We start from the raw sequence: 26,189 nt of genomic DNA, 5'->3' as shown, positions 1-26,189 counted from the left end.
GTCCAGATCACCAATGGTTAATTTTATTTATTTTGCTTTTTTTTTTTTTTTTACTTTGAAATCATTTTAGACTAATAGAAGAGTTAATAAGATGGTACAGAAAATCCCCATAACCCAGCTGCTCCTAATGTTAACACCTTATGCAACATTTATCGAAACTAAAAAATTAATATTGGTACAGTTCTATTAACTAGACACTTTATTTGGCTATCCCTAGTTTTCCTATGAAGGTCTTTTTCTCTTCCAGGACCAATTAAGACCTCCGGTCTACGACACTTCCTGTCTTTGTTTTTTACTACTTCCACAGTTGTAAGGGGTGCCAGGCAAATATTCTATAGAATGCCCCTTAGTTTGGTCTGGTCTGATGTATTCTCATAATTAAATATTAAATATTAAATAACTAACAGTGATGGATCTTCAGGAAAGAGCACCATGGAGGTAATATGCTTGCTCTTTCAAACCCATTATATCAGAAAGTACGTGGTATCAATATGTCTTACGACTGACGATGTTAACCATTTAGTTAAGGTGGTATCTTCCAGGTTTTTCACTCTAAAGTTACTATCCTTCCCTCCCTACTTTCTATCCCTTAGAAGCAAGTGCAGTCCATATTCAAGGGCCAGGAAATTAAGCCCCATCTCCTGAAGGAAGGAATACCAAACCATGTGTGGACATATGTTAAAACCACCATAGTAATTAATGAACAGTTAGGGGGGGAACTCATTTGAGGCTCTGCAGAAATCCTGTTCTTTTTTTTTTTTTTTTTTAAAGATTTTATTTATTTATTTGACAGAGAGAGATCACAAGTAGGCAGAGAGGCAGGCAGAGAGAGAGGAGGAAGCAGGCTCCCCGCTGAGCAGAGAGCCCGATGCAGGACTCGATCCCAGGACCCTGGGATCATGACCTGAGCCGAAGGCAGCGGCTTAACCCACTGAGCCACCCAGGCGCCCAGAAATCCTGTTCTTATTAAGTTTCATCTACTTATTTTATTTAAGATTTTATTTATTTATTTGTCAGAGAGAGAGAGCACAAGCAGGGGGAGCAGCAGGCAGAGGGAGAAGCAGACTTCCCACTGTGCAGGGAGCCTGATGCAGGACTTGATCCCAGGACCCTGGAATCATGACCTGAGCCGAAGGCATTTGCTTAACCCACTGAGCCACCCAGGCATCCTATCACCTACTAATTTTAGTATCCATCAGCTTATCCTCCCTGAAGAAATTATTACTGTTATTCTAATGATGATTTTCTATTTCCATCATTCTTTCTATATTTATTAATTGGAATTTTTTCTGAAAGGAAGAATTGTCCCCTCATCCCAATTTATTTATTCACTCATTTATTTGTCAGTATGGACTCATGGTTATTTGAAAAGATAGAAGGGAGGGTAGAGAGAGAAAGAGAGAGAGAGAGATGTGTGTACATACAGACTAGTGTACAGATTAGTTCTGTCTGCTGAGTCTAGGGGGATCGACATTCCAAGAGCAATGAGCACATCTGGTGCCAAGATCTTGTTTTCTAAATACCTTTCTCCAGTAAAAGGAACCAGGGCTCCTTAGAGAAATGGATGGTTCTAGGGGCAGGAAAAATACAAGATGAGCCTAGAGAATTTTGTGGTGCCAAAAATTAAAGCGTTAAAGAAGGAAAGGAAAAGAAAAAGGATGGAGCATATCAACAGAACACAGGAGCCAACCTGAAAGAGCCTCCAAAGCCACAGCTGGGATAATCTAAGCGGAACAATGATTAAATTATGACAGTACTGGGTCGTAATCTCCACTAGTTGTGAACATATGTATCAAGAGCAAATTAGGACTCACAAGAATAAACGCAAAACCCAGTTGCTGTCAGGTTTGGATTATGTGGCTGGCAGATACCTGTCAAAACCAGCTCAAGACTCTATCGCTGACTCCATACATCAAACAGCGACAAAATTCCACCAGCCCAGAGTAAGTGTACTTCCTTTCAAGTAAAGCCAATACCTGAAATTATGATTTATACAACAGAAGCTAAAGCCTTGATAATCCCCTAAACGTACACAAACTTTAAAAAAAAAAGCAACACTGGGGGGCGCCTGGGTGGCTCAGTGGGTTAAAGCCTCTGCCTTCAGCTCAGGTCATGATCCCAGGGTCCTGGAATCGAGTCCCACCTCGGGCTCTCTGCTCAGCAGGGAGCCTGCTTCCTCCTCTCTCTCTGCCTTCCTCTCTGCCTACTTGTGATCTCTGTCAAATAAATAAATAAAATCTTAAAAAAAAAAAAAAAAAGGCAACACTGGGATGCCTGGCTGGCTCTGTCCATGGAGCATCAGACTCTTGATCTTGGGGTCCTGAGTTCAAGCCCCACGTTGGGTGTAGCGATCACTAACTAAGAAAATGAACAAAATAAAAAGTAACTCTGATTCAGCGGTATTTTATTAAAAACCTTTACTTATTCTGAGTTTTTAAAAGAAAAACAGGTGTTCTAATCAACCACATTTTTAGATTTTTTTTTACTTTATTTTTTTTTAAAGATTTTATTTATTTATTTTACAGACAGAGATCACAAGTAGGCAGAGAGGCAGGCAGAGAGAGAGGGAGAAGCAGGCTCCCTACTGAGCAGAGAGCCCGATGCGGGACTCGATCCCCGGACTCTGGGATCATGACCTGAGCCGAAGGCAGAGGCTTTAACCCACTGAGCCACCCAGGCGCCCCTAGATTTTATTTATTTATTTATGTCAGAGATAGAGAGAGAGAGAGCACAAGCAGGCAGAGCCGCAGACAGAGGCAGAGAGAGGGGGAAGCAGGCTCCCCACTGAGCAGAGAGCCGGGTGTGGGGCTCGATCCCAGGACCCTGAGATCATGACACGAGCCCAAGGCAGCTGCCTAACCGACTGAGCCACCCAGGCGCCCCTAATCAACCACCTTGTCAGTGAGGACAAAGAGCACTAACTGTTTCTGAACTCGCTCGGGAGGACGGCGGGAGCCGCTGCCCGCCTGCCCGCGCCCGCCAGGCCCGCCTCTCTGTTCGTTCCCCGCGTGACGCTCGGGCACCTCGCGGTAAGGAGACCCGCGGCCTGTGGGGCCGGCAGAGGCGACCCCGTCGCGCACCGTGGAAAGCACGTCGCGTAGGAGACCAGCTTGTCCCGCGGAGCCGCCGTCACAAGACGGTAGTTCTCCGGCTAAAACTGGGCGTCCCGGCCCCTCAGAGGGCTGCTTCTCTGACGCAAACCTTTCTGTGTCCGGGCGCCTCCACCTCCCTGAGGCGCGCCGCGGGCCAGCACGACCGCAACAAGCCCCTCGGACGGCCGGTCCAGCCCGGAGGCGCGTCGCGTCTGCCGGCGTCTGTCCCGGCCACTCTTCACGTCACGACAGCAAGCCCTGCCGTCTGTCGGTGCGTCCGCCCCTGGCCGCGACGGTGGAAGCTGACGGGGGAGGCCGGGCCCCTCCCGGGGTGCCCGTCCCGTCCCGCCGCTCCAAGTCCCTTCCCGGCCAGCCTGGGCCGGCGGCGGTCCCGGCGGGCGCGCTCTTCGGCCCGCGGCTCGGGAGGCCCCCGGCGAACGGCCGCCGCAGGCCGGTAGAGCTGCCGCGGCCGGAGGGGCGCAGGGAGAAACGGGCCCAGCGAGCGCGGACGGAGAAGCGGGGCCCAGAGGCGAGGCCGAAGACGCCGCGGCGGAGGGCGGTCCCGGCCCTGTGAGATCCGGATCCCAATTGGGCTGTGCCGGCCTCGGGAGCTGCGGCCACGACTGTCGCGCCGCTTCGGATCTCTAAGCGCCTCTGCTCGTGTGCAAGCCAGCAGGGGGGCCGCAGACACCCCGTGGGGGGTCAGGAGGGGACACGTCTGTCGTCCGTGCTCTCTGACGTGACCGAGGGCCCCGCGCCCCCTTCCGATCTGACGAACGCTGTGTGGCGCGAAGAGGCTGACGTCAAGGTGTTGACGAGCGCGGCGCGGGCTGTGGGCCACGTGGCGGGCGCCTGTGGTGTCTTACAAGCAGCGGCCACCGCTGAGAGACTCCGATTCCTGGGTCGTCACAGGCCGAGCGTCACGCCTGCCTGCTGAGAGCTTCCCGCTGCCGCGAGGCCAGCATCCGCCTCCTTATCCTGACAGAGCTTCCTCGCCACGCGGCGCCCAACTCTTGCCGCCCGGGGAAGCAGCTGCGAGGCCGAGGGCATGAGGAGACGCTCTGAGGGCCAGAGCCTCCGCACGCTCCGCGGAGCGCCCTCTCCACGGCGGCGCCTGCCCCCCGCCCCGCCCCCCGGGACGAAGTGCCCCGCCCCGCCCCGAAGCCGCTTCCGCATAGTAACAGCCGCACAGTTAGGGAGCTCAAAAGCGCCTCCCCCACGCTGACTGCGGGTGCGGGACGAAGGGCCCCACGTGCACGTTCCAGGAGCACAGCGGCTGCGTGAAGGGAGGCCCGCGGGGACAATGACATGTTCTGTGGCCGCTGACCGCGGACACTGCAGTAAGCCCGGACGTAACCGTCATCATGACCGTCACCGTCCTCATGACTATCACTGTTTCCGGAAGCGAGTGAAATCCCACACACGAGCGGTTCCAGAACCTGGTCAGCCCCACTCCTCTGCCCGGAGGTCGCGGACTGCGTGTCACGCGTTGTCACATGAATACGTGTTTCCTGCCACGACGAGAGGCCCTTCCTGCTGTAACCCTGCCGCGACCAGGCGGCGCACGCGGCCCGCCCGCCTACCTTTCGAAGCGCTGCTTCATCTGTTTGCAGGCGTAGTAGCCTCCGTCCCTCAGGCTCTGCATCTTCGTCACCTCGGAAAACGTCCCCTCTCCGATTTTGCCAACTGCTTTATAGCCTAGAACAAAACAGCCACAGGGATAACCGCTGTGTGTGCGGGGACTGTGCTCGGGTCCAGACCGTGGCTCTTTCACCCAGACGGTAACCCCACGCCGGCACCCCGAGGACTGTTACTCCATGTTTCTTATTTTAAAAATAATTTTTATTTATTTATTCGAGAGAGAGAGAGCAAGTAAGAGAGAGCATGAGAGGGGAGAAGGTCAGAGGGAGAAGCAGACTCCCCAGGAGCTGGGAGCCCGATGCGGGACTCGATCTGGGGGCTCTGGGGTCGTGACCTGAGCCGCCCAGGCGCCCCTACGCCTACTTGCCTACTTTCTAAGATTCGGGGCTCCCCTCGGCTCAAGGGAAGCTGCCAGCAGGGGGAACTGCAGAAGAGGGTCAATGGGGCCAAACTTCCAGTTCCGAGAGAAGGAAGTACCGGGGATGGAACATGCCACAAGGTGACCGACCACAGCTAACACCCGCCGCATGACATATAGGACAGTTTAGTTCAGAGAAGAGTCCCAAGAGTGCCCATCATGAGAAAATTTTGTTTCCTTTTTCCTTTTGATTGTATTTGCCCGAGAGGATGGGCGGTAGCTGAACGCGTCGTGGTCATCATTTCTCCATCTGCGTGAACCAAACCGTCCTGCTGCCGTCTTACCCTCACACAGCGACGCGTGCCCACTGTCTCTCGGTACAACTGGGGAAAAAGTGAACAGGACTTTCACACATTGGGGAAAAAATAGGCAGCTAGGTTGTGTATGGGCAGTGAGCAGCGTCTCCTCCCGCGCTGTGCTCCCCCACGAACAGCGGGGGAAGCTCCCCGCCCGGACCCCGCCCGCCGGCAAAGGCTCCGCGCGCCCGTCGGAGCGGAAAGCAGATGACCTGAGTGGCGAGGCGGGCTGGAACTCTCTAGCAGGAGCACTCGAGCTCGGGCTCTGTGGAGGCGTGGTCTCCACCAGCAGCCTCTGAACCTTCCCCAACCTTCCCCTGAATGTCAACCTCGGGGTCCTGAGGAAGGCCCAGCTGATCTGTGGCCGGCTCCTGGCGTTTTGCATTTCCTGACTTTGGGAAAGCAGCCAGCTGCTTCGCTGGCTTTGCTGCCACCGCCACCATTGCCACTCCGGCTCAGATGACAGCTTCATAGCCGCCGATTCACTACATTAAATGCCATGCTGTCTGAAGTCCCTAGGGCAGTGGCTGTTTCTCAGACCAAACCCTGACAGGTGTAGGAACGAGGATCTTGAGCCAAGATGCCGGGAACAAAAAATGTAAGAAATATAGTCAGGTGGCAGACAGCAGGCTAGGGTGCTGGGGAGTCTGGCGTGCCATGCCGAGGACCCAAGTCCCTCCTGCGGTGACTGCTGCCTGGCATGGAGCAGTGTCTCCCCAGCCTGCAGGCCTCTGGAAAGCAGTGGGAAGGGCCAGGGAGGTGGGGCATGTTGACTACTGACTGCCTGGGCAAAAGGGTTCCAGACAACGAGCTCAGCGCACAAATGCTACTTTTCAAGCAGAGATGGAAGGAACGAGAAAAACCCAAAAGGAAAAAGTCTTACTGGGTTGAAAAATTTTCTTCAGTCCAAGTAAGAGAAGAGTAAGATAGTAAAATATGTTGACAGAAGCAGTATGTGAGACTTCCCAGTTGCACAAAGGGTTCAGCGTGGCACCAAGATCACAGAAAGGCAGCTACTCCCCACCCCGGCCAGGCACTGATTTGGGGGAGCTTGAAGGGAGGGCCCGGAGATCGGGACGAGACACAGAATGCAAGGCCCAAAAGAAACAGGGCAGCCTTTCGAACTGTGTCTAGGAAAGAACCAGGAGTGTGGAGCTGACCAGAAGCAAACAGATCACAAACCTGTTAAACAGACCTGGACCACAAAAAGCCCCGCCACCTCTGGGTCCCAGACCTACACGAGCACAGAGCAGACTTGTACAACAGCACAGCCCCAAAGGAGGCCGCCCCCTCCAACACCTATCTTGGATAGGACACATCTGTAATGCCCACATGAGCTCTGATTTGAACAAACCAGTGATAAAAGATACTATTTTTTTTTAGAAGTAATAATGTTTCTTAGAAATATGTATAAAAATGAAAAAATTTCTCTATTAGCAAGACATACTGAAGTACTGCCAGGTAAAATGATAAGGTGTGTGAGATTTGCTTTAAAATGCTCCTGTGGGGGTGCCTGGGTGGCTCAGTGGGTTAAAGCCTCTGCCTTCTGCTCAGGTCATGATCCCAGGGTCCTGGGATCGAGCCCGGCATCGGGCTCTCTGTGAGGCGGGGAGCCTGCTTTCTCCTCTCTTTCTGCCTGCCTCTTTGCCTACTTGTGATCTCTGTCTGTCAAATAAATAAATAAATAAACAATCTTTTAAAATAAATAAATAGATAAAATGAATAAAAAATAAAATGCTCCTGTACGTTCCCACTGGCCACTGCTGAACATGTACATGGGGACAGTCACTTGGAGGGCAGTCTGACATACCCGTTCCATCTGTAAGACATTCATACCCTCTGACACAGCAATTCCAAGTGGAGAAAAACACTTGCTCAAGTAGGTATGACACGAGGATGTCAGTTCAACATTATATTAATAGGGAAAAACTGTTGCCCCCCCATGTGGAACTAGATAAATTACATACAGTTTATCCATATAATGGAATATATTGAATATATTTAAAAGAATGACCCAGATTAGGGGTGCCTGGGCGGCTCAGTCCATCAAATGTCAGACTCTTGGTTTTGGCTTGGGTCGTGATCTCAGGGTGGTGGAATGGAGCCCCATGTCAAGCTACTTGAGAATTTCTTTCCCTCTGCCCTCCCCTGCCCTCTCCCTCTCTATCTTTCTCTTTCTCTCAAAAAAAAAAAAAAAAAAAAAAAACCAGACACAGAATATTATTCCCTTTAAGACAATACATTTAGTGCTCTCTCTGAGGGGTAAGGTTACCAGTGTCTCCTCACCTAAGTTAGATATTTTCCATAATGACAGCACCATTTTATTAAAAAGCAACAATAAAAACTATAGACTCCAGGCAGGGATAAGAACGGCAAAATGTCATCACTGTAGAAACTAGGTAATGGTACACAGGAGGGCTCACTGTATTATTTTCTCTACCTCTGGCATGCTTGAAGCTGTCCATAATAAAAAGTCAGAATAACAAAATAAAAGCAGAGGAAATGGCAGTTGCTGCGGCAGCCACAGCGCACAGCAAGACAGCAGGCAGAAAAAAGGAAAAACCAAACCTCCCCCATGCGACCCCCCGCCCCACACAAGCTCACACCCCTCTGAGCAGCCAGGAGAGAAATGAGCCCCCGGGAAACCTTAGCAGATAGAGATGATGGAAAGGCTACCAGGAAAGACTCCCGAGGGGGAGCACCCACATAGGACTTGACGTGAGCGTGAAAAACACCTCTCTTGTGAAAGCACTGGAAACTCGGGGTTTTATGTATCTGTTATAGCACCTCGGGAGCATTACCCTAATATACCTGATATATAAATATCATGTCATAAAACAGAAGCAATGAGAGACTTTTGAGAATTTGTATTTATAAGATTTCACAGAAAAGTCATCTTTTGGGGGCGCCTGGCTGGCTCGGTCAGTGGAGCCTATAACCCTTGATCCCAGCTCAGGTCTTGATATCAGAGTCGTGAGTTCAAGCCCCACACTGGGCTCCATGCTGGGCATGGAGTTCACTTCAAAAAAAAAAAAAAATCATCTTGTCATTCAATATTCAGTGACTTTAGTTACAAAAATTCAGCCTGTGCCTAATTTTTCAGAACAAACTTCTCCCTGAGATTTTACTTACTTATAAGTTACCAAATTAGCCGGCTCCTGTTTCACGAGAACTGGCGGAAGACACAGCGTCTTGCATCAGAGACGAAGGACCTCATGACTCACAGTAGAGCCAAAGTCTCATGGTGGTGACACGATGGGCCCAGATGACATGTGTACATGCAAGCGCCTGCTTTACCGGAGAGAAACCCAGGGCCAGTGGCCCAGCCCTTCTTGGGCGAGCAGCTCAGAGACGGATAAACTCTGCCATGTGGCATACGAGAACTTGCAGGGAAGCTCAGGGCACAGAGCAAAGTGCTTCCCCAACAGCTCATTACAGGGCTAATACTCATGGCAGCCACTTTTACTGAGACCGTACATGGTATGGTATTGTTCTTGCCTGTAAGTTCCTATCTATGTCATACTGACTTCACTGCTACCTTTCAATCTTCCTCAAAATAACAATTTCAGTGCACATTTTCAAATATCTTAGCTTCAGGCCACATGAGATGAGAAAATCCTATTTGTAATTACGTATTTGTAGAAATTGGAAAAAATGCTTCTCCCAAGAACAGCATCTCCCCATGTTATTACCATTCAAAATGCCACACACCGCCACCATGCCATAATGGCTACCGCGGGAGGAAATAAGGACCTGTGACTGCTGTGCATTTGGGAGACGTTCAGCAACTCGTGCAGGGGAAGACTGAAGAAACAATTGTTTAAGCTGCTCACAAAAATTTATTTTCAAAAGAGGACTTCTAAGGAGGGAGCTAGAAAGCACTGAGAATACCCTAAATAGATAGGCCTTCTTCCTAACCCCTGGCGCCTGTGACTGTTACCTTATTTGGAAGGTCTCTGCAGGTATAATTAAGTGAAGGATGTTGAAATGAGAACATTCTGGATTACCCAAGTGATCCAATGGCAAGTCCTTATAAAAGACACAGAGAGAGAGCAGAACAGTGGTTGCCAGGGCCTGAGGAATTGTGATTCAGCAGGTATGGAGTTTTAGTCATGCTGGGTAAAAAAAGTTCTAGAGGTTTGTTGTACAATAACATGCACATTTAGCAATACTATACACTTAAGGGTTTATTAAGAGGGTAGAGCTCATGTCATTGTTTTTCACAACAATAAAAAAAGGGAGAGAGACACACACATAGAAGAGGAGGCCATGTGAAGACAGACGCAGAGCGCCAGAAGCCTCTGGAAGCTGGAACGGGGGAGGAAGGATCTGAGAGAGCACAGTCCTGCTGACACCTTGATTTCAGACTTCTGGCCTCCAGAACTGGGAGAGAATACATGTCTGTTGTATTAAGTCCCCAAACTTGTGGCAATTTGTTGCAGCAGCCCCAAGATACAAACAGAACATAACCAGTATTTTTTTAATCTAAGGAAAACTTTTTTTTCCATTAAAGGTAAATATTTTCTAAGTTTAACAACAGTAGCACTCGCTCTGAAAAGACTGATCTGGGGCGCCTGGGTGGCTCAGTGGGTTAAAGCCTCTGCCTTCGGCTCAGGTCATGATCTCGGGGTCCTGGGATCGAGGCCCACGTCGGGCTCTCTGCTCAGCAGGGAGCCTGCTTCCTCCTCTCTCTGCCTGCCTCTCTGCCTACTTGTGATCTCTGTCTGTCAAATAGATAAATAAAAATCTTAAAAAAAAAAGTTTTGAAAAGACTGATCTGCTTGACTACATAAACACATAAAACTCTAGCACCTGAAAAAACACTATAAAAAAATGGCTAAGTCAACTATGAAAATGCCGTACAAAGGACTGTTTATAGCAGATATAAGGAATATGGTAGCTCTGTAACTTCTGACACAGAAGAACCTTTTCAGATATATTATTAAAAAAGACAAATTAAGGAATAGCATGTCAACTATGTTAACTTTTGTTAAAAAAAAAAAAAAAAGGAAAGACAGAAAAGTATACCCACAGTATCCAGCAGAACGGCCTCCCAACAGTTTCCAGGTCCCTGGAAATTATGAATGTTAGGCTGCATGACAAGAGGGAATTAAGACAGCAGAAGGAAATGTTAAGGGTGCCAATGAGCTGACCTTAAAATAAGAAAATGATCCTAAACTTAGCAGGTAGGCCTTGTAGTGACAAGGTCCTTACAAGCAGCAGGAGACGGCAGAGAGGACAGAGTCAGACTAGAAGATGTGGAAGGGCTAGAAGTGTAGGAACACATGTGGCCTCTAGAAGCTGGAACACAGCCCTGCCAACAACTTGATTTTAGCCCAGTGAGATGCCTTTCAGACTTCTGACCTCTAGAACTCTAATATAATAAATTTGTGTTTTTTTAAGCCATTGACTTTGAGACAATTTATTACAGCAGCAATAAAAAACTAAAACCCACAGACACACGTATGCTCATCTACACACAGAAGGAACTGGAAGGAACATAAGAAAGCGCCAACCGTGGTCACCTCAGGGGAGGAAATCTAGATGGCTGGGGACAGGAGCAGAAAGGAGCCCCACTTTTCCCCATATGACCATCCGTGCTCTTTTAAAGTTATACTTCGTACTGGTATTGCTTTTTCAAAGAAATAATCAATTAAGAACAATTTAAGGGATAATGTGATGTTTTTCTCATGGTTCCTTTAAGGAAAATGGATTATGAAATTAGAAACTAAGCATTTTGTTTAATACCATCTTAAAGCAAATGGCAATCCATGAAATAAAAATAATTTATGAGAAAATTTAAAATAACAAAACGTAAGATACCACTTCACACCCACTAGAACAGCCAGAATCAAAATGTAAGCTAACACGTGTTGGCGAGGATGTGCAGAAGGGGGGCCCATGGCTGGCGGGAGCGGAAAATGGTGTGGCCACTGTGCAAAACTGTTCAGCAATTCTTCACGATGTTAAACAGAGTTACTCTGTGACCCACCAATTCTACTTCTAAGTATATACTCAAGAGAAATGGTCATTTACATCCAAACAATAACCCGTTCACAAATGCTCACAGAAGCATTATTCCTAGCAGCCGAAGGAGAAGCAACCCAAATGTCCACCAGCTAATGAACCGATCGACAAAGCACGGTCTATCCACAAAGGGAAGTATTATGCAGCCGTAGGAGGGATGACATCCTGACACAAGCTACATCAAGCTACACAAGCTGCACAAGCTACATCATGCACGAACCTTAAAAACAGTATGAGAGAAGCCAGACACAAAAAGCTATTTATATGCGCCTGGGTGGCTCAGTGGGTTAAAGCCGCTGCCTTCGGCTCAGGTCATGATCTCAGAGTCCTGGGATCGAGATCGGGCTCTCTGCTCAGCGGGGAGCCTGCTTCCCCCTCTCTCTCTGTCTGCCTCTCTGTCTACTTGTGATCTCTGTCTGTCAAATAAATAAATAAATAAATAATCTCAAAAAAAAAAAAAAAAGCTATTTATATGGAATGGTCTGAAGAGGCAAATCCATATGCACAAGGAGTAGATTAGGGGTTCCTGGGTTGAAGGGTGGTGAGGAATGGGGAGTGACTGCTAATGGGGACAGATGCCTCCTGGGGACAATGAAAACACTATCACAGAATCGCACGATGGCTGTTGCACAACTCAGTAAAAATACCTAAAATCACTGCACTGTACATTTCAAATGGGTGAACTTTATAGTATGTAAATTATATCTCAATAAAGATATTCAAACAGACAAATTTCTGGCACGGAAAGTGAGAACACTGGTTACCCTTGGGAGGTAGTGTCACTGGAACGGACCCAAGGGGACTCCCAGGATGCTGGTAGTGCAGTAGTTACTGGTAGTAACACGGGTGTGTTCACTTTATATATAAGCGGACCCACAGTTAAACCTGTGTTGTTCAAAGGTCACCTTGGCCCTGCCATTAGATTACACCAAGACAGAAACAAACGACCAGAAAAACAAGGCACGTTTCGGGCAACAGGGTATTATTATTTTAAGACTATTCCCTTAGGGGTCGTGAACCCATGATCGCCACATGTCCTGGGGTTGAGCCCCAAGGCGGGCTCCCTAACTCATGAGGAGTCTGCTTCTCCCCACCCCTCCCCGCTCATGTTCTCTCTCTGTCTCTATCTCTGTCCTCTGGACTTTGCTACACGAACCTTTTTCCTTCTTCATCTTGCTGTATGTCCTCTCACTATAGTAAATCATAGCTCTGAGTAAAACCAGATCCTGAGTCCTGTGAGTCATCCTAGCAAATCACAGAAACTAGGCGTGGTCTTGGGAACCCTCTTCCCCAACGCTATTTATTCACACTTCAGCCTAAATGAGTCAAACATCCTGGAGGTACGACCACCTCCTGTGGATGTGGATTTATTTGGCATCTGCTACGCACCAGGCACGGTGCCACGCGCTGCGGACACAGAGAGCAGTAAGACATAACCCTCACCTGGAAGACTTACAGTATGTTCCTCATGTCCCTAACGTTGGGTCCTTTTCTTCAATAAAAGAGAGGGAGGGCCACACACTTGTGTGTAGGTAATATTAAGGTCAGGTTAGGGACGCCTGGTGGTGCAGTCAAGCATCCGACTCTTGGTTTTGGCTCAGCTTGTGATCTCAGGTTTGTGGGATCGAGCCCCACGTCGGGCTCTGCACTTAGCGTGGAGTTTGCTTCAGATTCTCTCTCCCTGTCCCCCTCCTGCTTGTGTGCTATCTAAAATAAATAAAATCTTTAAACAATAAAAAATAAAGGTCAAACTAGTAAGTGCCCGTGTATATTATTGAGCACATGGTGCTTTAGATTCTAATCTGCTGGGACCCACCTAGTGGGCCTTAAAACAGATGTTTTTCCCTCATTCTGTAGGCACCTGCTCCTCTGTTACAGAAGGGCTCACGTTCCACTTCGCAATTCTCCCAGGAAGGCCCGAAACCCCTTAAAGGGGAAGGTCTACAATCTGTTCTCTTTGTGCCCTGTGCACTCAACAAATGAATCCGAGAAAATGCCTGGTCATGTGCCTTACTATAATATCCCTATAGTCCCTATAGAATATCCCTATAGTCCCCCGGACACATAGGGTGGGAGGAACACCACTGACAAGGGAATCACAAATTTTGACTATTGACAAGCGGGCAACCAATCCTTTTCTATTCATCTCCATCTTTATGCTGAGTATCCCCAGGGCGCCCAGGTGACACACTTGCTTAAGCATCAGATTCGTGGTTTCGGCTCAGGTCCTGATTTCAGGGTTGTGGGATCCAGCCTCAGGCAAGGCTCTGCACTCAGCAGAGTCCACTAAAGTTTCTCTCTTCCTCTCCCTCTGCCTCTCACATCTCCCCACCCCACCCGTGCATGTGTGCGTCCTCACATTCAAAACAAATGAATCTTTAAATATTGGGTATCTCCAATCCCATTGAGAGGGACCTCTTGTCTCTTAGATACTTCCTTTCCCAAGTCAGACCATCCATATAAATGCAACAGTGAGATGAAAAGGATGAGGAGGATAAAGTGACCAGAAGACTGCTTAAATTATCTTCTAGAAGTTTTATAGTCCTTCAATAAGCTGTATTTTAGGATATGTTTTCCCCAATCACATGCCAAGAAAGGATGCATAAGGTAAATTCAGCCTTACCCACAGGCAGATCCCCGGAAACACAAAAAACAAACAAAACCAAGTTAGGTGATCACAGCTACCACTGCTGTGCTGTTACCATATGTCACACACCATTCTTTTTTCATTCTCACAATCCCTGTTTTTTTTTTTTTTAATTTCTTTTCAGTGTTCCAGAATTCACTGTTTATGCACCACACTCAGTGCTCCATGCAATACGTGTCCTCCACAATACCCACCACCAGGCTCACCCAACCCCTAAGCCCCCTGCCCTCCAAAACCCTTAGTTTGTTTCTCAGAGTCCGCAGTCTCTCATGGCTCACCTCCCCCTCCGATTTCCCCTAACTCCCCCCTCCTCTCCATCTCCCGATGTCCTCCATGTTACTCCTTATGCTCCACAAGTAAGTGAAACCATATGATGATTGACTCTCTCTGCTTGACTCATTTCACTCAGCATAATCTCTTCCAGTCCCGTCCATGTTGCTACAAAAGTTGGGTATTCATCCTTTCTGATGGAGGCTTCATACTCCATTGTATATATGGACCACATCTTCCTTATCCATTTGTCCGCTGAAGGGCATCTCGGTTCTTTCCAGAGTTTGGCTATTGTGGCCATTGCTGCTATGAACATTCAGGTACAGATGGACCTTCTTTTCACTACATCTATATCTTTGGGGAAAAGACCCAGTAGTGTAATTACAGGGTCACAGGGAAGCTCTATTGAGTCTCCACACTGTTTTCCAAAGTGGCTGCACCAACTTGCATTCCCACCAACAGTGTAAGAGGGTTCCCCTTTCTCCACATCCTCTCCAACACAAGCACCATTTTTAAAAATAAACTTTTAACCTTAGAATAGTCTTAGATTTACAGAAAAATCCACAGATAATATAGAAATCCCCATATATCTCATATCCAGTTTCACCTACTGTTTTTTTAAAGACTTTATTTATTTATTTGACAGAGAGAGAGAGAGAGAGAGATCACAAGTGGACAGAGAGGCAGGCGGGGGGCGGGGGGCAGCAGGCTCCCTGCCGAGCAGAGAGCCTGATTCAGGGCTTGATCCCAGGACCCTGGGATCATGACCTGAGCCGAAGGCAGAGGCTTAACCCACTGAGCCCCCCCAGGTGCCCCTCACCTACTATTAACAGCTTATATTTGTCATAATTAATGAGCCCATACTGATACATTATTTCTTTTAAAGATTTTATTTTTTAAGCAATCTCTACACCCAACGTGGAACTCAAACTTCCAACCCCGAGATCAAGAGTCGCACCCTTTATCGACTGAGACAGCCAGGGGTCCTCAACACATTCTTATTAACTAAAGTTCATGCTTTATGCAGATTACTCAGTTTTTATCCAATATCCTCTTCTGTCCCAGGATCCCATCTAGGACACTGCTTTACAGCTAGTCATCCTACATCCTTAGTCCCCTCATGGCTGCAACAGTTCCTCAGACCTTCCTTGGGTTTGTGACATGGACAGTTTTGAAGTCAATGGTCGGGTATTTTCTAAGATGTCCTTGTACTGGAATCTGTCATCATCTTCATCATTAGACTCAGGTTATGGGTTTGGGGAAGAAGACCAGAGTACTGTTGTGCCATATTGGCACATCATATCGAGGCCCATGTCATCAGCGTGGCTTGTCACCATTGACGTTGACCTCAATCAACAGGCTGAGGTCTTGTAAGGTTTCTCCCCTGTAAAGTGACTTTTTCCCTCCCCCCTTCTATACTGTACTCTTTGGGAAAATTTACCACACATATTCTGCACTTTGAGTGGGAAATAATATTCCTGTGAGGAGAGAGCATCCATTTAAATTATTTGGAATTCCTTTTTTTTTTAAACATTTTATTTATTCATTTGACACAGAGAGAGAGAGATCACAAGTAGGCAGAGAGAGAGGGGAAAGCAGGCTCCCCGCTGAGCAGAGAACCCGATCAGGGGCTCGATCCCAGGACCCTGAGACCATGACCTGAGCCGAAGGCAGAGGCTTAACCCACGAGCCACCCAGGCGCCCCTTTGGAATTCTTCTATATATATAAACTTCTCTATATGAGAAGTTTGTCTATTCTAATTAATCATTTATATTATATGAACCCATTGATATTTATTTTATACTTTGGGATTATCCAATACTATTTTATTTTGTTGCTTAAATTGTTCCAGGTTTGGCCACTGGGAGCTCATTCACAATTGTTCCTGTGTCCCTCTGACATGCCCCATCAATAAAGGGTTTGTTTTTTTGTATTTTCTTACTTCCTGGTACTACAGAATCCTGTGTATTTCCTGTCTCAGTCTGAGGATCAGCCATTTCTCCAAGATCCCTTTTACAAGAGAATGGTGTTTATTAAACACCAAGCTCTGAGTACTAGGAGTCAGGCACCATTTTACACTTAATCATTTCAACAATCCCACGCAACAGGGTACCCCATCAGCCCTATCTTACAAATGAGGTTAAGCAGCCTGCTCAAGGTCACATCAATAAACAGCAGGGCAGGGCTTTAAAAGCAGGCAGTTGGACTCCAGAAGCCATTTCCCGACTACACTACCACTGCTATCCCCCAGGAGCAGAACACTGCCAAGAGGATGCGGATGAAGTCACATTGATGCACTTACCAGAGCACTGACCTTGGCAACAGATCCTTTTCAAAAGCTAACAAGGTCCCGAAAGGCAGAATTTGGGAACCCTGCTGCCAACGATATAGGGACACATTCTTTGGGGTGAGGAACAGTGAAAACACAAACTCCAGTTGCTGGTGGCTTACCCCTCATAATCAATGACCAGAGTACTGCTTGGTCTCTCCTGATCTGATAACTTTCAGACTTCTGGTACTGCCAGTCCATCTGGCGAGCTGGTCACTCAATATTCCCTGATGTCGCCTACGCTGAGCTGTAACTTCGTGCCTTTTACAACATGAGAGGGTGGTTTAACCAAGTGGGAACAACCAGCTCTTAAAACTTGTTAAAGCACCTCCACTAGAATGGCTAAAATTGAAACACTGAAAATGCCAAGAGCTAGTGAAGATGTAGACTCAGCAGATCTCTCATACATGGATAATGGGGACAGAAAATGGTATAGGCGCTTTAGAAACCAGTCTGGAGGTTTCTTATAAAGCAAACTATCCACTTACTGTACAAACCAGCTTAAATACCTAACATCAAGGAATGATCTAATAATAGTTTCAACCACAAGCTGAAATATTATGTAGCCATTAAAATTATTCTTTCAGGGTGCCTGGCTCAGTGGGTTAAGCCTTTGCCTTCAGCTCGTGTCATGATCCCAGGGTCCTGGGATCACGCCCTGCATTGGGCTCTCTGCTCAGCAGGGAGCCTGCTTCCCCCCCCTCTCTCTCTCTGCCTGCCTCTCTGCCTGCCTCTCTGCCTGCTTGTGATCTCTGTCTGTCAAATAAATAAATAAAATCTTTTAAAAAAAATCATTCTTTCAAATAATATGTAATGATATAGGAAAATGTTCACCTATAATTTAAGTGGGAAAAAGATGGTTAACAATCACACAAATACACATACATGCAAGAAAAGGAATGGGGGGGCGCCTGGGTGGCTCAGTGGGTTAAGCCTCTGCCTTCGGCTCAGGTCATGATCCCAGGGTCCTGGGATCGAGCCCCGCATTGGGCTCTCTGTTCTGCAGGGGGCCTGCTTCCTCCTCTCTCTCTGCCTGCCTCTCTGCCTACTTGTGATCTCTGTCAGATAAAAAAAAAAAAAAAAAAAGTCTAAATAAATAAATAAATAAAAAGAAAGGGAATGGGTATAAATACATAAAATACTTTCTTTTTTAAAAGATTTATTGACTTATTTTAAAGCAAGAGCACAAGTGGGAGGGGCAGAGGGAGAGGGAGAGAGAAACAAGCGGACCCCACGCTAAGTGCAGAGCCTGACATAGGGCTCAGTCCCAGGACCCTGAGATCATGACCTGAGCTGAAACCAAGAGTCGAACACTTAACTGACTGAGCTACCCAGGTGCCCCCATAAAATATTTTTTAAAGATTTATTTATTTATTTGAGAGGGAGAGAGAATGAGCACACGGGGGTGAGGGAGGGACAGAAGGAGAGAGAGAATCTCAAGCAGGCTCCTCACTAAGCCCGGAGCCTGATGCAGGGGCCAATCTCATGATCCTGAGATCATGACAAGCAGAAATCAAGAGTTAGACGCTTAATGAACTGAGTCACCCAGGAGCTCAAAATATGTAAAATACCTTAAAGTATCTATGTCTGGGTAGGATTAGCAATGACTTTAGTCCTCCTCATTATTCTTTTCTATATTTTTCAATGTCCACAATGAATAAACATTACCTTAAATGTGTGTGGGTATGGACGCTATCAGGAGCTTTAAGAAATCAGTTAACACATGGGCTAATCACCAACAGAAACATGAGCTCAAAATGAACTGTCTAGATACTATAACAGCAGTTTTAAGGGAGACAGACATAAGTTCATGGGAGGGATGAAAGGCAGTTACTGAAAGCTGGGCTATGGACTGAGGAATTCAGTTTGAGAAGAGAAGAGAAATTTTATTTTATTTTTTTAAAGAATTTTTATTTACTTATTTGATACACAGAGAGAGAGAGCACAAGTAGATAGAGTAGTAGGGAGAGGGAGAAGCAGGCTCCCCGCTGAGCCAGGAGCCAAATGTGGGACTCGATCCCAGGACCCCAGGAACATGACCTAAGCCAAAGGCAGATGCTTAATCAACTGAGCCACCCAGGCACCTGGAGAAGAGAAATTTTACACAATACATCCTAATTTGTGTTTCATCACAGACAGGCAGACTTACTTAAAAAACAACCAAAACCACACCAGTCAAACCATACACTTCGAAGTGGTTTAAGCAGAAACTCCCCATGTGTGCCAGCATCCCTGGCTGGCTCCACACCATCATAACCAGCAAGTGATTAACCCAGCTGGGGCTCTGGAAATGGCCATGGTGGATAAAGGAGCACTTATTTCCCTAACGACTCTTTCAATAGGCAGAAGGGCTGGGTATAAAACAAGAATGAAAGTTAGGGGAGAGAAAAAGAGAAACACCCTTATGAAAAAACACCTAGGAAAATAACTTCCTATTCTCTCCAACGGGATCTGGCATATTTTCACATGCCTTTAAAGTCAGATGAGGAACGTTAAGAATTACACTAAGCACACACACAGCTAAGAAGGGTACAGAACTGTGCTAGTGAAAAACAAATCAAAACAAAAATCCTGCACCACATTACGGGGAATAGACAAAATAAAGAGTCACCCCCCCCCAAAAAAACCCCAAACCCACCCAGACTCAAGGACAAACAGGAGTTAAATAATATAGCTGTATGAAAGGGTAGAAAGAGGAAGGTAAACAAGACTCTTTGCATTACTTAATAGTCTATTCATTTTTAATAAACCAAGTCTTCTTCAAGTGGAATTTAAGCCCTATTTAATGCATGAAAATGGAGGCCAAATTCACTTTTTGTGAAAAGGAACACTTGTAATGCCCAAATCCAAACATTTGTATTTGAGGACTGCTTCTAAAGATCTTAACCAAAGGTGTCGTGCCTCTGCTCAGGTCATGGATGGAGCCCCAGCTCAGCAGGGAGCCTGCCTCTCCCTCTGCCCCCGCCCCTGCTTGTGCTTTCTCTCTCTTTCTCTCTCTCTCCCTCTCTCCCTGGCCCCCCCAAATAAATAAAATTTTTTTAAAAGATCTTAATCTAGGCAGGTGATAGGCATAAACTATGGGACTTCACCAGTGGAGGGATGAAAAGTATTGGGGGAGGTTAATTACGGAGGACACTCTCAACCAGAGTTAGGAGGAAGAGGATTCAGGCTCTAATCTTAATTCTCTTTGAGAAACTAAATAATTCAAACCAAATTACTAAAACAAGGCACCTGGGTGGCTCGGTTGGTTAAGTGTCTGCCTTGGGTTCAGGTCATGTTCCCTGGGGTCCTGGGGTCGAGTCCCACACCTGGCTCCTTGCTCAGTGGGGAGCCTGCTTCTCTCTCTCTCCCTCAGCCTGGTACTGCACCTGCTTGTGCTCTCTCTCTCATTATCTCCCTCTCTATCGAAGAAATAAAATCTTAAATAAATAAAATAAATAAAACAAGGTCAAGAACCTTCGATGAAGATGGCTGTACCCAATTAATTACTTGGTGTAGGGAGGAAAATTGTGACCCAAATTACCAAACATCATGAAACACAAAAGGACATAGAGTTATTAATAACTGACAAAAATTTTTCATTTAAATTACATGCTTTGGGATGCCTGGGTGGCTCAGTTGGTTAAGCCGCTGCCTTCGGCTCAGGTCATGATCCCAGGGTCCTGGGATCGAGTCCCACATTGGGCTCCTTGCTCAGCGGGGAGCTTGCTTCTTTCTCTGCCTCTGCTTGCAGCTCTGCCTGCTTGTGTTCTCTTTCTCTCTCTCTGACAAATAAATAAATAAATAAAATCTTTTTTAAAAAATTACATGCTTTAATGAAGTAAATCCACTGCTAGGAATGTTAACTCCTGACAAACGTGAAGAATAACTAAAAAAAAAAAAAATCTATGTTTGAACACCTTTATTGAAGAATTCAGCAAGTTACAGTGCAACATATTTAATAGAATCCCATACAGTTTGGGGAATCTGTTTACGGGACAAATACATATTCATGCATAGACACACACACACACACACCCCACACCTATGTATATATATATGTACACACACAGAATGTGCTCAGAAAATTTATGGGAGTACACATAAGAAAATGTATCTATTTAAAAAGATTTTATTTGAGAGAGAGCCAGAGCACACAGGGATCAGGGGGAGAAGCAGAGGGAAAGGGAGAGAGAGGATCTCAAGCATTCCCCACGGACTGCAGAGTCTGATCTGGGCCTCAGTCCCACAACCCAGCGATGGTGACCCTAGCCAAAACTGAGAGTCAGACGCTTAACTGACTGAGCCACCCAGGCACCCCACATCTGGGAAAATGTTAACCAGGATTGGCCCTGTCACTGTTTCAATTTATCACAAAGCCAGTATTACTTTTACTTAATTTTGTTTTAATATAAAGAGAAAAAGTTGCTAGTTGATGCATATATTTATAAAAACCAAAGGTGAGATGCACACTAGGGAGAAAGAATAAAACAAGATTATTTGCAGTACCTTGCGACTCTGAGTCTATAAAAATGCATTTATGAGACACACAAAGTTTAAACCTCTGCAGTGACAACACATAATTTAAAAAATTCTCTGTGATATAATTGGAAACTGTGATGCCTTCAGAATGTGTAGGATTTTTTCTCTTTTTATAGGTATGTTTTGAGTAATCCATTAAAAAGTTCAGACAGTAAAAAAGTTGGCACTCCCACTGGGTTAGATAAGGGTAGATTTTTTTCAAAGCAGGGATCTGTCATTCTTTCTCCTTCTATACCCCCACCTTCCATCCACTGGGATAGAAAATAATAATTCACTTATAATTTACCACTAAACCAGACGCTAGGCTATGAGCTTTACACAGTTGCTCATTTAATCTTTGACACACTCCTATAAAATAGGTATTATTATGCCTGTTCCTTTTTTTTCTTTTTTTTTTTTGAGAGGGAGAGAGGGAGTCTTAATCAGGCTCCATCACTCACAGTGCGGAGTCTGAGACGGGGCTCCATCCCACGACTCTGAGACCGTGACCTGAGCCAAAATCAAGAGTTGGACACTTAACCGACTAAGCCACCCAAGTGCCCTGGAAGATTTTACTTTCACAAGAGGGCAGCTGCTAGATATCCCAGCCCTCACACTCATCTTAGAATGGTCTTTGCCACTCCCCCATCAAGAGGTGGGACCCGCGTTATCTATCCTCCAATCTGGGGGATGCGGGAAACACACTGACACTTCTGACACGAGATCAGAGAAGGTAATGCTGCTTCCATCTCCCACCTTGGAATGCTGATCCTCAGAACCCAACTGCCACCCTGGGAGGAAGGCCGAGCCATGAGAAACAGTAGTGTTCTGGCTGCCAGGCCAGGCCACGGTCCCAGTGGGCAGCCAGCATCAATCGCCAGGCATGTGAGTGAGAAAGTTTTTGGGTTTTTTTTATTGACAGGGAGACAGTGAGAGAGGGAACAGAGGAAGGGGGAGTGGGAGAGGGAGAAGCAGGCTTCCTGCTGAGCAGGGAGCCCGATGCGCAGCTCGATCCCAGGACCCTGAATTCATGACCTGAGCTAAAGGCAGACACTTAACCAACGGAGCGACCCAGGTGCCCAAGAAACTTTTGGGAGGACTCCAGCCCAGCCAGAATCTGACTGCGAGTGTATGAGAGACTCTAAGTGAAGCCTGCCTAGTTGAATCCAGGCTACCCACAGAATCTTGAGAGAGATTAAGATGTTATGTTAAGCCACTACGTTGGGGGTGATTTGTTGGGAAACAATAATAACCAGAAAACCAGTTTAAGAAAGGTCAGTATCCTACAGGAGGTCGCCATGTCTGCCTGGCTTTAAAGCCCATGCTCTCAACAGCTTCACTGAGTTTCTCCCTCCTCCCGACAACTGCCTATGATGCAAAACAAAAGGGAGGAGGGGATCAATGATTAATATGTCCCTGAACACGTGGGCAATGTCTGGAAAATAAAGTAGAATATACACCTAGAAAACCGTAAGATAAAGACCAGCATGATAAGCTGATATTTCTGCCCCCACTCTTTGACCCCAAGCTAGGAGTCCATTTTCCCCCTTACTCGCTTTTTCTATTCATTCTATTTCCACAGCTCTGTCTCTGTGACCTCCTGTTCCGGAATATTTTCTCCACTGTTAAATATTTGCTAAACATTTAACTGATCAGGACTCACACCTGGGTGACAATAGCCCCCCTCCCCGCCAATTCTCAGACTGGATTTTAGGGTAGAAGGCAGAATAAAGATGTATCACTAAACCAACTAATTGAAAACTACCAAAAGGGCCCATCTAAAAGAACATATTGAATAATACCTACTAGATATATATATATATACATATATATATATATACATATAAAACAATATTTGTTTATAATATGTATTGTATTTTGTTACAATATACAACATGCAGTGCTAACATTAGGGGGGATGGGGCCCCTGGCTGGCTCGGTCAGCCCAGCACGGGGCTCTTAATCTCAGGATTGTGAACGGGACTCTTAATCTCAGGATTGTGAACGGGACTCTTAATCCAGGATTGTGAGTTTGAGCCCCTCGTTGGGTGTGGAGATTACTTAAAAAGAAAAATCTTTAAAAAATAAACACATAGGGGCGCCTGGGTGGCTCAGTGGATTAGGCCACTGCCTTCGGCTCAGGTCATGATCTCAGTGTCCTGGGATCGAGCCCCGCATCGGGCTCTTTGCTTGGCGGGAGCCTGCTTCTCTCTCTCTCTCTCTGCCTGACTCTCCGCCTGCTTGTGATCTCTCTCTCTCTGTCAAATAAATAAATAAAATCTTTAAAAAAAAAAAAATAAATAAACACATAGGGGCACCTGGGTGGCTCAGTCATTAAGCGTTTGCCTTCGGCTCAGGTCATGGTCCCAGGGTCCTGGGACTGAATCAAGTCCTACATGGGGCTCCCTACTCAGGGGAGAGTTTGCTTCTCCCTCTCCATTCCCCCTGCTTGTATTCCCTCTCTCGCTGTCTCTCTGTCAAGTAAATAAATAAATTCTTTAAAAAAATAAAAATAAAAGGGGGGGTTAAATACACATTTACATATGCTTCTATGTAAATATATAGATACACATTTATATATACAAACATACAAATGTAAAAGAAATCGTAAGAGTGGTTGCCTCTAGGAAAGGAGCAGGAAAGGTTTTGAGGCAAAGGTGAATAAATGGAATGATCAAACCTAACTTAAACAAAACTGAGACATGCTGACATCAGGCTGACATCAGACTCTAGATCGGACACACTGATAGGCACCCAACACCCCCTCTGACATAGTCTTGACCAAAATATTTAAGCTACTCATAAGGAAACAATCAGACAAATCCAAATCGAAAGATACACAGCCTGAATTCTTTAAAAAAGTCAAGAAAGACACATAAGGCAGGACACTGTGCCAGATTAAAGGAGACCAAAGAGATAGGACAACCAAATGCAATTTGTGATTTCTGATTGGATTCTGGAAAAATAAAAACACCTATAATGGATATTACTGGGATAACTAAGAAAATTTGAAACATAGGCTGCATTTTGGACAACCATGCTATCCCAACACATTATTCGTACTGTGATTATGTAGGAGAACGTCTCTGTTCTTAGCAGATACTTGCTGAAAGCGGTGAAAGGCACTGGTGTCCACTACTAACTCTCAAAAATTAGGCGGAAGTAAATACTGTACGTGATTTAGAGCGCGCAAATGAGTAAGCACACAAACAAAAGCCAAAACGTGCATCTAAGTGAAAGGTTTATAAATATTCAGTGAATCCTTCTTGCAACTTTCATGTAGATTCAAAATTTTTCAAAATAAAGAGCTGGAAAGGAAAAAAGGAACAGAGTAAAAAATATATGTGTATACAAGTCCACACTACAAGTAAAAGTGTAAAGCCTTTTGTAGGCCTGTATTCTAACTACAGCTTTGGGTGCATTAGTGAAAAAGATAAACATGTAAACAATATCTACCACAAGAAAAGAAAAAGAGAATGTCTTGTAAAGGGCGAATGAGATGAATTAATTATTTTAAATATCTTTGTTCCACAATTTGTGCCACAACCAATCACTAACTGATACTCCGCATTCAAGGCAAATTTTACATTGTAACTGTATCTAATAAAATTTAATCTTTCCACAGGGGGGGAAAAGTTCTAGCCCATTCCAGTTGGATGCATTTGAACTGCCCAATAGTCCACAAATCCAAGTACAGGTAAATTTTGTACCCGTCACACATTTCCTAGGACGACCATCTCCTTTCCCAACTTCCCAGCAACACTCACTTCACCAAAAGGTTGTCTCAAAATCCCTGTAAAAATAGTTCCCATAAAAACAGTGTTTTACTGGTTCCCATAAGAACGGCTTGATCCAAAAAACAAAACAGCCCAGCTTTCCTCCCAGCTGCTCCCCGAACCGATGTCAGGAAAAAGCCGGAAGCCGCACAGTAACCGCTCACTACCTCACTGCCGAATGTCGAAGAATCTCGGTTTCAATCCAGCATTTTAAAACAACAACAACAACAACAAAACCCTCAAACTTGTAACATAACCTTGTACTAAACTATGCGGGGGTGGGGGGCGAGGAGAGGGACTCGGGAGGACGCTGGAAACCCCAGCGCCCCCACATCCACCCCGAACCCCGTGGGCACCATCTTCGACCGCCCAGGGAGGCTGGGGGTCCCCACCCGCGGCGGCCCCCCCACCCCGACCCTCCGAGTGGCCGCACAGGCGTGACGGGGCCCGGCCCCTCCAGCCCCTCCTGGCCCCGCTCACTCTTCATCCTGGATACGGAAGCCGACGACAAGCCGTTGCCGACACCGGACGGAGAAGAAAGGGCCGGAAAGGACGGCCGCCTGCTTCCACTCCTCTGAAGCAGGGTCCGGAACTAGGACCTCCGCGCCGGCCCCCGACAGAAAGCGTTAGGCTGCGGCCGCCATGTTGTATCCCTGTCGCCCTAGCAACCGTCAGGTGCCGGACGCCTCGAGGCTGCCGCCCGCGCGTGCGCGAGACGCCACGGCCGCATCCCTCGGCCCTACGCGTACGCGTGCGCACTGCGACCCGCCTCCTCGGTCTGGTGGCTGAGCAACCGCCCCTGCCGCTTTTCCGAACCGCTCCCGGCCTTTGAGGAGTGCAGGCCTCCCTCCGGAATCGCTATCCCCATCCTGCGTGCGAATTCAGCCATTTGAGACCGCATGCCAGAACGACCGTGGAGCTTTAACTAGGCTGGGGACGCACTAGGTAACTGTCAGTCGATACCCGCTCGCGTGTATCGAAACACGCGTGGCTGTTTCTGTTGGAACCGATGAGTGTAAGACACCCGCAATTTAACTATGGGCTTACGTGGACTCATTCTCCAGAAACTCTGTGCCAACACACAGAGCATCCACTCAGGAATTTCCTTGCCCCTAACACTTGCCTGGACACAGGATATCTGCTAAGATCCGGGGAAAGATCAAAACATGACAACGTGCAATTTTTAATTCCT

General features: G+C 46.6%; 1 protein-coding gene across 4 annotated transcripts in view; it reads right to left on the bottom strand.

The window, feature by feature from the left end:
• MOK (MOK protein kinase) overlaps nt 1-25,647 on the bottom strand; it is a 51,707-nt gene extending 26,060 nt beyond the window's left edge. For 2 of the 4 annotated variants that reach the window (XM_044230352.1, XM_044230353.1), the window contains exons 1-2: nt 25,478-25,647; nt 4,676-4,790 (exon numbers count right to left, since the gene is read on the bottom strand). In XM_044230352.1, the coding sequence (XP_044086287.1) occupies nt 4,676-4,790; nt 25,478-25,484 (122 nt within the window). In that variant the 5' untranslated portion in view covers nt 25,485-25,647. Of the gene's footprint in view, nt 1-4,675; nt 4,791-25,477 lie in introns of those variants that run through there. The other 2 variants (XM_044230354.1, XM_044230356.1) reach the window with 2 other exon arrangements.
• Nucleotides 25,648-26,189: the final 542 nt, after the last annotated feature.

This window comes from Neovison vison, chromosome 13, assembly GCF_020171115.1.
Source record: "Neovison vison isolate M4711 chromosome 13, ASM_NN_V1, whole genome shotgun sequence".
In the NCBI taxonomy this organism is placed as follows: Eukaryota; Metazoa; Chordata; class Mammalia; order Carnivora; family Mustelidae; genus Neogale; species Neogale vison.
The sequence above is the reverse complement of the archived record's forward strand: the minus strand, read 5'-3'. Positions and strand labels throughout refer to the sequence as shown.